Here is a 15338-nt window from a genome sequence, read left to right as displayed (position 1 = left end):
AGATTTTGAGACCTATCAGGATCTTCCAACCCAAAAACTCTGATCTGAACCTTGCGCACAGTGCCAAAAGGCTAAAATAGCAAAAATGAACTTCGTTTAGATGCAAAGGCCTATTCTGCAATTTTTTTCACATTTTTTGGGGCTCAAAGATGTCAATTTTATGTAGCAAATGTAGATTGACATTAAACTGTGGTTTATATCAAAAAAATGACAAAGAGGGTAAATTGGTGTATGACTGCCCTTAACTATTTACAATTTTTATTTCAATAAATTTGTTATTATATATTCATTGTCATAGGAATATTTTTTTTCAAGAAAAATGATCTCATACTATGAGGGAAGAATACTTGTCGTGATTGATCGCTTTCGACCAGTAAAATCACCACTTTTGGATATTCAATAACTATTGTTTTTCCTTGTTAAATTATTTTCGAATGTGGAAAACAAGATGCATCGTTCACTAAAGTATTGAATAACGTACATACAAACATATTTTTAATTGTTTTTCATATGATATTTTCCAAAATGGTCATTCACTGGTACCCGGTCATTAATTGGTCTGACTACCCTAAGATAAACGTCCCCAATACTGGACATGACCGAATGCTGGACACCTTATCAGGAATATCCTGAAAATAAGATTATATGACCTTTTTTCATGATTATGATAAGTTAGAAATTAACCTGGGACCCTATTACATTGATAACTTACACTTGAATACGTGAAAAAATCTTTATTCTTCCATAAAATATGTATGATAGATAGGTTAGACGACTGCCGAAGCAACTACCATATTGGCCTTACTGCTTTCCTTAAAGAATTAGCACTTCAGTCTTTAGATTATTACTCGCTCGATATTCATTTGTTCAATTTTTTAGAATCTATAAACAATTATTAATTCAACAAAAATTGAAAAAAAAAGGAAAAATTATTAATTTTTCAAATTGTCAGTGTCCATCTTTCGGCATGGAAAAATTGACTCTTAGACGGTAGCGGGACACCAGGCCTAACCTATTACATTTATGCGCAGACTCTTATGATGCGACAAGTCGAGTGCTACCGCTTCTACTTATATAAGTACATTAATTTTAAATTCAATTTTATTATATTGTTATCAATAAAAAGTTACTAAATTTAAAAAATTATTAGATTTCTAATTACATGTATTATTTCTTGATCTCAAATTGCCATCCTCCATCCGCCATCCTTTCTCATTATATGAATGAAATTTACTTGGTAAAATTATATGTACAATAAATTTTAATCTATCTATTGAGCTTCAGGTGAATACGCGAAAATCGCGTTCACATATTCTTATAAATTGATACCTTTTTTCCATTTAGTTACTTACTTATCAACTATAGAAAAACTAATAAAATGATCAGTATCGTGCATTTATTTCACCAGTCTTCTCTAGACTACTAAATATTAAATCGTAAAATAATCGTTAATTTTGAATGAATTGTATGAGCGCGTATCGATCTATGCTGTCCAGCTACTGGGGTTATAAATTCGGGACAGAGGCAAAGTCGCATTTTGCATGTCCAGTCATAGGCTCACGAAGAGGTTATCTTTTTATTCTAATATCTTATAAACTACTGCTCAAAAGTTAATATAAGTGGTTTTAAATGATTGATTAAGACATAAATGATCCATTGTAGGTATTCATTCATGTCTATATGCTAACTAGGAGGCTCAAAAGATCAACATTCCGCCACGCCGCTACTAACTGTCCAGCGACTGGATGGTTTACATCATATCTACTGATTGAGAATGACATATGAGTTTGGTCACCTCGCTTGAGGTTCGCGTTTGTGACCATTGATGTTCTTAAGAACTATACGCGACCCTGATGTTGTAACTCAATCGACACGCTCTGAAAGTTACGAAATATACGACACGCCAGAAAACACAAAAGAAAAAAAAATCTATTCCGCAAAACATAATAAAAATGCTCACAGAAACAGCTGTATCTCAGTGAATAATAAAAATTTTGAAGTTTTGGAAAATGCAATGGAAAGGTAGCAAAAAATTCTACTCAAAAATAAAATAATTTTTTTTCAATTTTCAAGACCCTTTTGAGCCCTTCAGGAAAGTCATACACCAATTCACTCTTCTTTGGCCTTTTTGTGATATAAATCACAGTTTAATGTCAATCTACATTCTCAACACAGAATTGACAACTTTGAGCCCTAAAAATGTGGAAAACGTTGCAGAATAGGCATTTGCATCTAAAAATAACTCATTTTTGCTATAATAGCATTTTGTCCCTGTGCGCATGGTTCAGATCAGAGTTTTATAGGTGGAGACATCTGGTACGGAGCAAAATCTTCAGGAGAATGCTCTACAGGATTGAGTTTTGTGGAATTTTGATTAGAGTTATAAAAAAGTTTGAACGCTAACAGATGTGAAAAAAAGCAAGAAATAAAAAACATTTATTAATGTTTTTGAGCACATATTGAATAATGGAACTGATATGAAGGTCTAAATCAAAATTCCACAAAACTCAGCCATCCAGGATTAGTCCGCACGGTGGGCCTGAAGCCGCGATAGGTTTCATCAAAATGGCCACCAAAACTGATTGCACCACTGTATAGTCGGTCAATCACAGACGAAAACCCCGTTCGAACCAAAATCCTAGCTGATCCTGTTCAAAAGTTATACGTATTTTTCTATTTTTATCCAAAAACCTCTATTTATAGTCCGGACGCTGGCTCGGTTTTCGTAAAAATTTCCGACTCCACGGCATTTTTACATGTTTCTAGACGTATTTTGATGCGCTGAATCGATTTTTCGAGGTTGATTTTCTCGAATCAGGTGCGTTTAAAAGTTATAAACAAATTAATTGTTTAAACGGCCATATCTTGTAAAATATTGAAGATAGAGTAAAACAATTTGATCGATTACCTTTTGGAACGTCTTAAAATTTTCGTTTTTTGACATACTTTCATTTGTATTAAGTTGCTACATTATTATAATAATTTATCCCATCGAAAAACGCGTATAAATAAATGAAAAGTACGTGACAGTCACTAAATTACGTCTCAAAACCGCTAATAATTGCTTTATAAACAATCATACTGGGATAAAAGCTATACCGAATTGTTGTGTAGGTTATTACCTTTAAAATGAGACGTCGATGAGCTCGATCGCACTAATACGAGCCAAGTTACGGGGGTTGAAAGATAAAAAAGGACGTATTTCTAGTAATTTTGCACTAAATATTGCATAACTTTTTTTCTAGTGGACGGATTTTTAATTAATTTAATGGAAATTCTTTGTCTTTTAAAAATAAATAAAAGAAAAGAAAATTGTTTTTATCTATCTTCAATATTTTACAAGATATGGCCGTTTAAACAATTAATTTGTTTATAACTTTTAAACGCACCTGATTCGAGAAAATCAACCTCGAAAAATCGATTCAGCGCATCAAAATACGTCTAGAAACGTGTAAAAATGCCGTGGAGTCGGAAATTTTTACGAAAACCGAGCCAGCGTCCGGACTATAAATAGAGGTTTTTGGATAAAAATAGAAAAATACGTATAACTTTTGAACAGGATCAGCTAGGATTTTGGTTCGAACGGGGTTTTCATCTGTGATTGACCGACTAAACAGTGGTGCAATCAGTTTTGGTGGCCATTTTGATGAAACCTATCGCGGCTTCAGGCCCACCGTGNCCAGGCCGAAATCCTGGTCAATTTTTTGTTATAAACAAATTAATTGTTTAAACAGCCATATCTTGAAAAATATTGAAGATAGATTAAAACAATTTGTTTTTATTTTATTCGTCTTTGAAAAACAAAGAAATTCCATTAAATTAATTGAAAATCCGTCCACTAGAAAAAAAGTTATGCAATAATTAGTGTAAAATACGTCTTTTTTCACCTTTCAACCTCTGTAACTTTGCTCGTATTAGTGCGATCGAGCTCCTGGACGTCTCATTTTAAAGGTAATAACCTACAGAATGATGTAACATAATTTTTATGTAGGTAAAATTGTTTATAATGCAATCTGTAGACGCGTATAAACGTAATTTTATGGCTCTGACGTACTTTCCATTTGTTTATACACGTTTTTCGCTAAGATAAATTATTAAAACAACGTGGTAACTTAGTTCAAATGAAAGTACATCAAAAAACAAAAATTTTAAGGGGTTTAGAAAGGAAATCGGTCCAGTAGATGCCAAGTTACAGCCTTGGTTCATGAGTTCATGTTGTCTCAGTGTGCACGCCCTAAGCGCTCGCTCGTTTCTACGCGCTAGTTCAGAAGGTTGTAACTTGGCATCTACTGGACCGATTTCCTTTCTAAACCCCTTAAAATTTTTGTTTTTTGATGTACTTTCATTTGAACTAAGTTACCACGTTGTTTTAATAATTTATCTTAGCGAAAAACGTGTATAAACAAATGGAAAGTACGTCAGAGCCATAAAATTACGTTTATACGCGTCTACAGATTGCATTATAAACAATTTTACCTACATAAAAAATATGTTACATCATTCTGTAGGTTATTACCTTTAAAATGAGACGTCCAGGAGCTCGATCGCACTAATACGAGAAAAGTTACAGAGGTTGAAAAGTGAAAAAAGACGTATTTTACACTAATTATTGCATAACTTTTTTTCTAGTGGACGGATTTTCAATTAATTTAATGGAATTTCTTTGTTTTTCAAAGATGAATAAAATAAAAACAAATTGTTTTGATCTATCTTCAATATTTTTCAAGATATGGCTGTTTAAACAATTAATTTGTTTATAACAAAAAATTGACCAGGAATTCGGCCTGGCGACCTTCAAATTCGGTTTCAGCGACCCAAAAAACATAGAAATCCGTCAACTCGCCGAGGGGATCTCGCAAGTTCACTCAAATGTCACCAGCGCCCGGACTATATTTGAAAATGGTAAAAAATGTGCATTTTTTCCTCTTTGAGTCTCAATATCTCGGTAAATAATCATTTTACGAAAATTTTACAGGAGACACTTTTTGCTTAAAATTACCCAAAGAACACAAATGTGGTTTTGAAATTTAGGAAAATAAAATTTTTTTTCATTTTGCAATTTATTTGTTTATAATAAATTTTCGGGCAGTCTGAGCGACTTCCCACCGTGATATTCGGTTTCAGCGGGAAAAAATACATAAGAATAACATGGTTTCATCCATCTTTTTCACGTGGCCGATCCGACCTCTCTTTGGCTTCAGGACCAAAAGAAAAGGACTCTGAAGTTTCACTTCTAGTGTGTTCATTTAATGTGGTGAAAAGTTATATAAATTACAATACTGGACTATTTGAAGTATAGTGACGAGTATATTTTTTTATTTTTATGGTATTCTGTAATTTCAAGGAATGTGATTTTTGATAACAAAATTTGAGTTTCTCCTGAAATATTCAATTAAGAAGCCCTATTTAAATATTTTTTTATAATCACCTTCAGGACCTAAATGGCAAAAAATTTTACTTTATTATTTTTTAATGAACTCTTCAACAGAAAATACTCATTTTAAATTTCATTTTTGGGACTGCAATGCTTGTTCTTGATAGACAACATACAATTGCCTAGAAAATGAATTAATATAGAAAACTAACTTATTTTTATGTTTTTTCCGCTTATCCATACAACAAATAGACAAAAGATACTAAAACTGTTGTTGAGCTAGGCGCAACCAAACGGTAGGCATAAAAGCAAAGATCAGATCCAATCTCTGTGAACAATTTTGTGACTTTGATGGGTGTCAAAATAACTAATATATTTTTACTTATAATCTCTAATACTAGTGTCACTATTATATTTTTTATTTTCATTGTAATACATAAATAAAATCATTTTAATTTATAACTGTTTCAATCATAGGTTAAATGCACTCACTTTGTCTCAAAACTTATAGTAATATCATTGCTGCATTAAATACAAAGAAGAATCCAATATTTGAAATATAAAAACATTGAAATAGACACAATCAAAAACTTGAAAGAATTAAATTAAAATACGGTTACATAAAAATAGTGTGAAACAATTAAGAATAAGAATTTTTAAAAGCAATACTAATTTTAGCCTTTCAATTTTAGCCCAACTTTATGTATAAGTATGTAAATGAAACTAATGTGAAAATTTTCTAAAGTAATATAAAGAAAGCAATATTATATGAAGAATGAATAACATAGCTATCGTCTATTGATTATTGTACTTCCTGATAATTTACCAGCTTCAGTTTAATCCTCACAATGAATCTTTTAATTTTTTTAATTACTCTCATAAATTTCATAAATACATGATGTTCAATTACGCAATATCTTTTAAATTTGTTTAAAGTAATAGATAAAATAAATGGTGTGAGAAATTAGTGTTGACACAAAAACACTTACCCTCTTTTGTTCTAGAACCAGCAGCTTCTTTATCCGGATAATACATTTTTACTACTCTCAATGTATTTGTTTTTTATTTTAGATTACTATATCAGTTTTCATGCTGATATATATAGAAAAAATAAGTCATTATTTGATCTGGAAAAAAATGAAAAATAGATACATTTTGACAAGATACTTATTATCACTTCATTAATGATTTCCCGTTTCATCATTTTCCATTTAACTAGAATTCAACGTAATAAACAATGAAATTGATATATTTATTATTTTTTTTTTATTTTTTTTGTAAGAAATATCGAAAATTAGAATAATTTTTTTTCAAAATTAAGAATTTATAATATATTTCACTTTTTATTTTAATATGAAACAAATATTACGTTTAGAAAGTGTATTTAACGCAGTTTTGGTATACAACGTAACTGATATGTTGTTAACAAGTACCATTGCTTTGTTCCTTTTAATGGTGATGGAGTATGAACAAGAAATTCAGATTGCATGTAAACACAATTTTAATACAACAAATACTTTTCTTGAAGCTGACATTTGATTTGACCTAAGCTGTGCGTTACTGTCTTACTGTAATAAATAAGTGTGTTGTAAAGCGCACCTAATGAGCAATTGTGGAACTAGAAAAACAGCAGGGTTTTTATTGTGGATCAGAGCTCTTCAAGAATGACGTTTATGCTATATATAGCAGCTAAGGCTAGCGTGAATTTTGAATTTAATTTGAATTATGAATTTGAATAATATTACTCAATATTTCTCTAAGTAATCCTCTAGTCTTGAATGCTTAACACTCCGACGGAAATTTTTTTTATGAGAAAGTTTTATAAAGTCTAAAAAAGTCTAGAAAAGACTTAAAAAGTCTTACGAATGTTCGGATTTCGTACACCTGATTAATGATTTTAAAGAGTTAATAAGAGTTTTCAAAAATTCATAAAACCTTGTGGAGACTCAATTTTTTAGCAAAAATGTTAAGTTTTTTTTTTCATTTTTTTTATTTTTTCTATATTTTTCATGTAGTTGCTTGTATAGTTTTTTCACCATGACTTTTGGTGAGCGTGGATACCGATCAAAAAAGTCTTTAAAAATATTAAAAACTTTCATCAACCCTATATAACTCTTAATAACTCTTCATAACTCTTTATAAAAATTATTGTAACTTGTAAGCATTTTCTAAAATTCAATAAGCGATTACCTTACCCGTCCAAATATTTCTATTTATATCATTTAAAACTCTTATAAAATTTTTATTAACTCTTAAAAATCATGGTACGAAATCCGAACATTTCGACGGTCCCCACGAAGAGTAACACGTTTGTGTGTTAATTTAAATGGAAACGTGTTACTCTTTGTGGCGACCATCGATTTATAAGAATTTTTAAGACTTATTTAGACTTTTAAAGAGTTTTTAAGAGTTTTTAAGAATTAGAGTGACGCTGAAATTTCCGTAGGGGCAATACATAAAAAATATGTTCATATAGGAAAACCCACGTCAAGCGTGAAATGTCAAAAAAATGCAGTAGAAACTAGGGTATTTAAGGTAATTCCCAGTTGCTGAACAGTTAGTAGTCGAGTTGCAAGATATAGGGCGTTTTCAGATTGTCACGAAGTGGTCACTTTACCGACCAGCTGATTTGCCTGGAGGAACAACAAACCGCGCGCCCCTATACTTCCCGTGTTAAATTAGCTTGTTAAAAGTACTTGTAATTAGTTCATAATCAAGTAAAAAAATAAACAAAAAATATCTGGAGAAAGCCGAAATCCTCGTGTATCGATATATCGAAGCGGTTTTTAATTAAAGTCTTTAGTTTGTAAATTAAAAAATATTGAAATTTCAGTTTTTTTGTCTGAGATATTGTCAATAATCTCTATTAAAATGATTATTAAATTTGCTTTTTCGGGTTGCAATACAAAATCTCAAGCAGGGAAATTTTATTCTTTGAAGTTACCGAGGAAAAACTAAGAAACAATCGTAATTAAGAATATTATCTTTCCACCAACAGCAGACTTGGGTTGGAAGACGATTGCGAGATGATTTTCATAATTTTTCGGAATTACGCTTCTTTCTTAGTTTTTCGTTGGTCATTTGAAAGAATAATAACTTCCCCGCTTCAGATTTTGTATTGCAACCCGAAAAAGCAAATTTAATAATCATTTTAATAGAGATTATTGACAATATCTCAGACAAAAAAACTGAAATTTCAATATTTTTTAATTTACAAACTAAAGACTTTAATTAAAAACCGCTTCGATATTTCGATACACGAGGATTTCGGCTTTCTCCAGATATTTTTTGTTTATTTTTTTACTTGATTATGAACTAATTACAAGTACTTTTAACAAGCTAATTTAACACGGGAAGTATAGGGGCGCGCGGTTTGTTGTTCCTCCAGGCAAATCAGCTGGTCGGTAAAGTGACCACTTCGTGACAATCTGAAAACGCCCTATTGGAATTACAAACCACCTAGTGAGCTTATTAACAAACATAAGCCACCCACAGGGTACAGTTTATCCCTTATAAAAATTTTCTATAGGATCCCGCAAAATTCCTACTGGAATCTTATAGGACCCCTGTAGGAATTTTGCGGGATACTATAGGAAATTTATGTAAGGGATGTCTAAAGGTAACATTAGAGACCCTTTAAAATAATTTTCAAGTAGAAATGATAAAGAAATCAAAAGATAAAGATTGCATGCTCAAGTAACGCAGTCATTGGACATATGCAAAATGCTACCTGTACGGCTGTCCAAAAGTAGTCAAACTAGTAGCTGGACACCCTTATAAAAATTTCCTATAGGATCTCGCGAAATTCCTACAGGAGTCCTATAGGATTCCAATAGGAATTTCGCGGGATCCTATTGGAAATTTTTATAAGGGCACCCTTCGACTCTTACTGCGCTCGGTCTCCGCTTATGTTAAAAATTAATTAAGTAAGCCGAATTAATAATGAAATTGATTTGAAAAATGGTAAACAAAGAAACAAACTATAAAAGACTTTTATTTAAACATAAAAAATATGAAAAACTATCTGAATCATGAATTTTGATGTTGAATTTGATGAGGACTTCAAATTTGTAGTCATGAATCATATTTTGAATCTCAAAACTCCTTTTATATAATGAAATAGCATAAAAGTTCAAAAATAGAGTTGTTTGAGTCCACTGAATCGGCCAGAATTGAAATTTTTTATGAAAGACCTAACTTTTCCTACAATTTGGTCATCGGCAGACTAGACACATTTTGACAGCAGGCAAAGCAAAGGATAAAAAACATGGTTTTACTCTGATTTGAAATAGAAATTTTAACCAAGAATTGAACTGGAAATCTACGTTAATTGGAATATAATTAATTCCCCGTGCATTAACCTGGAATTTAATTTTTAAAATATAACCTCTTTAGTTTGTCCAAAACTTAAGGCGCCTTTTATAAAAATTTTTTCAATCAGTTAAAATTGTTTTAATTTTCTTTTATTATAGAAAATTTTAAAAATATTTTGGCTTTTCATCAATTATTTGAAATAGTACTTTAAATTAAATATCAGTTTTAATAGAGGCTTCGACGAAAAGCAATCAAATAATCAAATAATGTATAAAAATTTGATTATCAAAAATTGTTCTGCAATTTAGGCCAAGTTAAAAAAAACGTTGATATCCATATAATTATTATGCGTGTATGGTTTACTCGAGAATGAACTTTTCACTTGGTAAAGTCATATTTTTCTGGCGGATGTTTTCAAGATACGAATGACACGTTGATTTTTAACTTATCTACCAAGGTAACACAGGCACAGTGAAAAAATTTCAGTTACTAAAACCGGACCTAGTGGACTTTATGTTTTTGGGTTCGCTAGATCCAAATCCGTTGTCGGTTTTTCTGGTTTGGCTCATTTTATAAGTCAACTGAAGGTCAAATTAAGGAAAAGTGGTGAAAAGTTCTGACCTTCAAAGTTATATTTAAAAGTCAAACTTAATAAATTCGATATAAAAATCCGAAAAATCACATACCATTCACCTTTAAAATGACCTTGAAAAAAAGCAAAAGGCACATTCGAACGTAACATTTTTCGCTCTTCATAAATTCTATAATAAAAAATTTATGTTTGCATTAAAAAATCTTTTTTTGGTTTATTAAAATTCGTCGGATATTGTATTTTCATTTTTCTACACCCTAATTCTGAAAGATTTCAAGAACTAAAACATACATTTTTTAGGTTTTTATTACAATTTTTTTCAATTTAGATCTCAGATTTGGATTCAGCGACCCCTAAAACATAAAGACTTTTACGTCCGGACTTCCCTTATAAAAATTTCCTATAGGATCTCGCGAAATTCCTACAGGAGTCCTATAGGATTCCAATAGGAATTTCGCGGGATCCTATTGGAAATTTTTATAAGGGTCTGAAACTGAACATATTTTTTGTTGGCCAGCTGTGTATAATTAATTATCTATGAGATTGTTTTCGTGAAACCTAGTGGATATTTCAAATATTCTCGTGAATTACTTAAAATTCTACCAAGTCTTTTCGGAAAGAAATCAAAAATGCTTTAAGTATATCTTTGTGCGCTGGCAAGTTGAAAATCCACGAGCTAATTTTCACGCAAAACCTCGTGAATAATTCAATATTCTCACGAATGAATATCTCCGAGTTTTTCATATCCTGGAATGATGGATATCATGTCTGATCCTCGAGGAAATACCACGTGTTATCAAGTGGAATTCGCATGAATGCGAAATTTTTGAATTCGAGCCCCACTAAAAAAGGAAAACCATATTATCGCCATACTTACTGCGCGAAAAAGGTTTTTTTGTTGTTTCATGAATAATTATGTTTTAAGAAAATATCCTCGAAGTTTTATGAAAAACTATCTGTAGTAAGCAGTACTGACTTGATATTGCAAACTTGTTCCAATTCTGTTCAAAAAGATGCTCTCTACACACACTCAGTCGATAACAAATACGTAATTATTTTATACCCATTTTTTTTATTCTCTGGGCAACCATTAAACTTGAAATTTCGTGGGAGATATTATGAACCTTATAAAAATGTGCCTATGTCGTCAGTTTTCAATTAAATGACCGGTACTTTCAAACAAACTTGATTTTCTATTATCCTCCTTTTATAACCTAAAAAGCAACATATTCTCAAATAATTAGTTAAAATGATTTCATTAAACATTTTATTGAAATCTAACGACATAGGCACATTTTTCTAAGTTTCATATTCCCTACAACGAAATTTCAAGTTTAATGTTCGTCTAGAGAATAAAAAAAAAGAGTACAAAATAATATCGGTATGTCGGTATTTGTCCCTCCGTATAAGAGGAGCCTTTAAAGGCTATCTCTGATTTCTTCATGTCCTTCTTGAATTGTAATTGTATTATCGAGAACCGAGCCCCAACCACAGAATAAAGATTTTATAACGAGCCGCTGAACCATATTATGGAACAAGTCTGAATGTTTTATACGTTAGCGCATTACTTATTTACTCACAGTATATATTTAAATCTTTTTTACTTTTCGCTTTTTTGCCAAAAAATATCGTTTTTATTATTTTTAGACTCTACTTTCAACGTTAAACATTGCAATTACTCTGAAGTTACAACATTTATTTTGATTATTTGGATTTTCCGGTTTGCAACATCAGAATGAAAACCAATTGCAACTACGTTTTACAAAATCAAGTGATGGCTAGATCCTGCAAATGTTCAGTTTCAGTAACTTCTTGTGATATTGAGTTAATTAAAAAGTACCCCGACAAATTTTTAAGTCTCATGATGTCCATTATGAGATGCCATGAATTGAAGCAGAACAAATTTTGGAGTTTTGAGTACAAAAAAAAGTTGAAATACTTGGTGCTTTATTGCAAACCCTCAGAATTTATTATATATTTAATTGAACAACTTAAAATGGCCAATTTATTCTACTTTTATTTTATTTTTGATCCACTGGAAATAAGCATATCAACTTGTCAGAATCATAAAATTAAAATAGACCTTGCAATCATCCTGGTTCAAAATGCTTTTCAGTTTTTGCCAGTAAAATGTGATGTCAATAATAGCAGATATTGTGGTAATATTTGCGATTATATTATACTAACAGGTATCAATGTATTATCTTTTTTAAATAATTTAACATTTATTTACTTTGATTTTGATGAGCACAATAAGATTCCACTCAACTATAAAAATATTATTGTGTTAATAGTCATTTTTGTATTTGGCAAACTCATGATACATATAAAAGCAAATAGAATTTATTACAATGAAATATTCAAACAAGTATTTCGAATTATAAACAAATTTTACAAAAATCTAGTACATATATTTAAAATCTTCAATTACCAAAAATGTGCTTTTTCATCATTGGTACATAGTCAAAAATTTTCATACTTATATGAAGATTTCAATAGTAACGAAGTCAATTTATGTGTCATGAATTTCTTTTGGTTTACTTCTTTAAGCATTGATATAGATATTCCTTGTGTCTATAGTCCTGTATATATAATTTACAAATATATGCAATTGTCAATTAAATTTATAGATATGTCACAAGATATCACTACTCTAACTAAAGCTCTTGATTTGATTGACTATGTATTAAACAAAAATGAAGTTCAAATTCCTCATGAATTTTTAGACTTATCAATTCATGATAATTTGACAGTAAATCTTTCAAAACTTATGTCAAACTGTAAAGTACCAGGTATACTAAAATATACTTTAAAAATTCTTAAGAAGTATGTTAATAGTTTTGAAATCACTGACAGGTTCAAAATTATAAAAAGATGTTTGAAGTTTGATTACGAGTCTAAATTCAGAACATTTATAATCACATTACTTAAAGATAATATAGCACAAGTACTATCAAATCATAAAACTATCTATTTAAATAGTTCCTATAATATTTTACAAATTTATTTACCAATACTATTACCATTAATTTGTGATAAAAATATCAGTATTAAGATTAATATTTTTGATAATCCTGATTTTACACTTACAATCTTAAACTTCATTCTATTTATTGCAATTAAACGTAAAGTTTTTAATAAATCTGTTTATATTGATAATAATACTGTTGAATTTTTAAATCTAATTGATTCAATTATAAAAGGAAATAAGCACAATATACAAAATGAAATAGATATTTTAAAAAACGAAAGTAATTCTGTAGGTGTTGAAAAACAAATTTTGCAAATGGAAAACAAACAGAAGTTATTACATCATTATCAGTGCTTGAATTTTTGTTTGTTAGTTGAAGATGTATTGATTAGAATATACAATGCCTTAAATTCAATTCTAACTAAATAAATAAATGTATTTATAATTTTTTCAATAAAAATTTAATATTTTGTTAAATTGTATGTGGTATCCATTCCAATCCGTTTCTCAGAATTAAATTTGAAATTAGAATTTGGTCAAAATGAAAATAATATGAGTTTATGAATAAAAAAATGGATTGTGATTGGTGATTTAGCCCTGTTTGGCCTGTTGACGAAATCCTGTTTTGAAGTTTTAAATTTACTCTCTCATATGGTATAATTCGATATAGAATGAAAAAAAAATTACTCTAAATATGATGAAAAATTTACGTTGGATATAATCATCAATCGAATTTTAAATTAAACAAGTGTTGAATTTTTGTATACATATGCCCCACTCCCTACTTCAACGCTTCACTTATATTAACTATGGTGGTAATATGCTCATATTATTTTAAAATTCTACAATTCTAAAATCTATTTAATATTTTAATATTTAAAATAATGTTAAAAAAAGAGTCAGTCAGATAGTGTCTTTTGTAAAAACACTATCATTTATTTATCAATTACATTTTGCTTTTCTTTTATTAAATTTCATAATTTTTTCTATTTTTATGTATTATTTTTCATTCATTTTATGGAATTTTATTATGTGGCACATACTCAAGAGGTGATTGTCCAAAGTACATTTTTGGTTCGCCTTTGACAGGCTCATTTTGCAAGTCAGCATCATTTTTGAAACCAGAGTCGCTACTTCCGTTTTGAACGACAAAGTTTTGCGATGGCGTCTTCGATGTCGATCGTTGAGCTTTCTGAATTTCAGCTATAGCACGCTCATGTAACGAAGTTTCGCGCAATAATATCTCATATAATTGAACTCCATTTACTTGTCCTGAATTGGCAGCAAACATTAGTTTTTGTAAAGAGTTATGAAGAGCTGCAAAGATGACGTCACCGCTTTGACAATTTTCATTTGAATTTTCTTGGTTGGAACTTGAACAGTTTTGATCTATAATTAAATATTTGATCAAACTTTCGACTTGCCACGGATATAAAAAAACATCGGTAAATAATTAATTAGTTTTATACCTTGTTCCTTGTCCTTTGATAACTTAGTAATTTGTATTTGATTTGGAGGAATTTCAACTAATTCCAATTCTGGTAATTGCATAAATTCTTCATTGTCAGTATGATTATTTAAAAGCATCATTTGTCGTTGAATTGATTGTATACTAGAGACCAGAATTTCTTGAAATTGCGTATTATCTCGGCTATGTCATTGAACCATAATGAAAATTATGGTTATACTTGAGAGCAAATTGATTGAAAATATAACAATGATTAAATAACTTACATAAAACCGGACCAAACGAGAACTACAATAGTTACAACAGTAATGATAATTAACATTAAGTAAAATAACATATTAATTTTTTGAATTTAGAAATTTGTACCACACTTGAAATTGTCACTTGGTTTGATTTTTCGTTATATTAGTGTTAACTTGATTATTAAAGGATTCATTTCAAACAGTAGAATGTGCATTTTTTGATTCTTACAGCTAATTTCAAAGAATATGATGTAAGAATTGCTATTGAGAAAAATATTACAAAATAGAGGTACTGCATTTAAAAATGATAAAAGTAAATATATATAAACTAAACGTTGTATTTTATATGTAAAAATCAAATCATCAATTTTAAAATA

The 15338-nt window shown here is 29.9% G+C and overlaps 3 protein-coding genes across 4 annotated transcripts in view; 1 reads left to right on the top strand and 2 right to left on the bottom strand.

Moving 5' to 3' along the window:
* LOC106658637 (cyclin-dependent kinase 14) overlaps nt 1-6947 on the bottom strand; it is a 29150-nt gene extending 22203 nt beyond the window's left edge. The window contains exons 1-2 of the mRNA XM_014380659.2: nt 6808-6947; nt 6364-6501 (exon numbers count right to left, since the gene is read on the bottom strand). Of these exons, the coding sequence (XP_014236145.1) occupies nt 6364-6409 (46 nt within the window). The 5' untranslated portion in view covers nt 6410-6501; nt 6808-6947. The remainder of the gene's footprint in view (nt 1-6363; nt 6502-6807) is intronic.
* A 4714-nt stretch (nt 6948-11661) lies between these two features.
* On the top strand, nt 11662-13680 carry LOC106658468. Its single transcript, XM_014380468.2, has 2 exons — nt 11662-11861; nt 11928-13680. Exon 2 carries the CDS (start codon nt 12016-12018, stop codon nt 13678-13680), a length of 1665 nt encoding a protein of 554 aa, XP_014235954.1. The 5' UTR covers nt 11662-11861; nt 11928-12015.
* Nucleotides 13681-13991: 311 nt separating this feature from the next.
* LOC106658882 lies at nt 13992-15273 on the bottom strand. 2 transcript variants are annotated; one of them, XM_014381031.2, is made up of 2 exons: nt 14721-15273; nt 13992-14640 (listed from the first exon to the last, which is right to left on the bottom strand). In XM_014381031.2, the coding sequence occupies exons 1-2, from the start codon at nt 14839-14841 to the stop codon at nt 14267-14269; spliced, it is 495 nt and encodes a 164-aa protein (XP_014236517.1). In that variant the 5' UTR covers nt 14842-15273; the 3' UTR covers nt 13992-14266. The 2 variants fall into 2 exon arrangements, with proteins under 2 accessions (XP_014236517.1, XP_023316315.1); XM_023460547.1 differs by having other exon boundaries at nt 13992-14613.
* Between the last annotated feature and the right edge of the window lie 65 nt (nt 15274-15338).

Source organism: Trichogramma pretiosum, unplaced genomic scaffold (assembly GCF_000599845.2).
Source record: "Trichogramma pretiosum strain Unisexual culture from Peru unplaced genomic scaffold, Tpre_2.0 scaffold105, whole genome shotgun sequence".
Lineage (NCBI taxonomy): Eukaryota > Metazoa > Arthropoda > Insecta > Hymenoptera > Trichogrammatidae > Trichogramma > Trichogramma pretiosum.
This window is presented reverse-complemented; position numbering and strand designations above follow the sequence as displayed.

What these genes read in the sequence shown, in the direction of transcription:
- LOC106658882 (XM_014381031.2), bottom strand. Translation starts at nt 14,841, where the DNA reads ATGATGCTTTTAAATAATCATACTGACAATGAAGAATTTATGCAATTA. An exon ending in ATCAAAGGACAAGGAACAAG is followed by an intron (nt 14,641 to 14,720) that starts GTATAAAACTAA and finishes ATTTAATTATAG; the next exon opens with ATCAAAACTGTTCAAGTTCC.
- LOC106658468 (XM_014380468.2), top strand. Translation starts at nt 12,016, where the DNA reads ATGAAAACCAATTGCAACTACGTTTTACAAAATCAAGTGATGGCTAGA.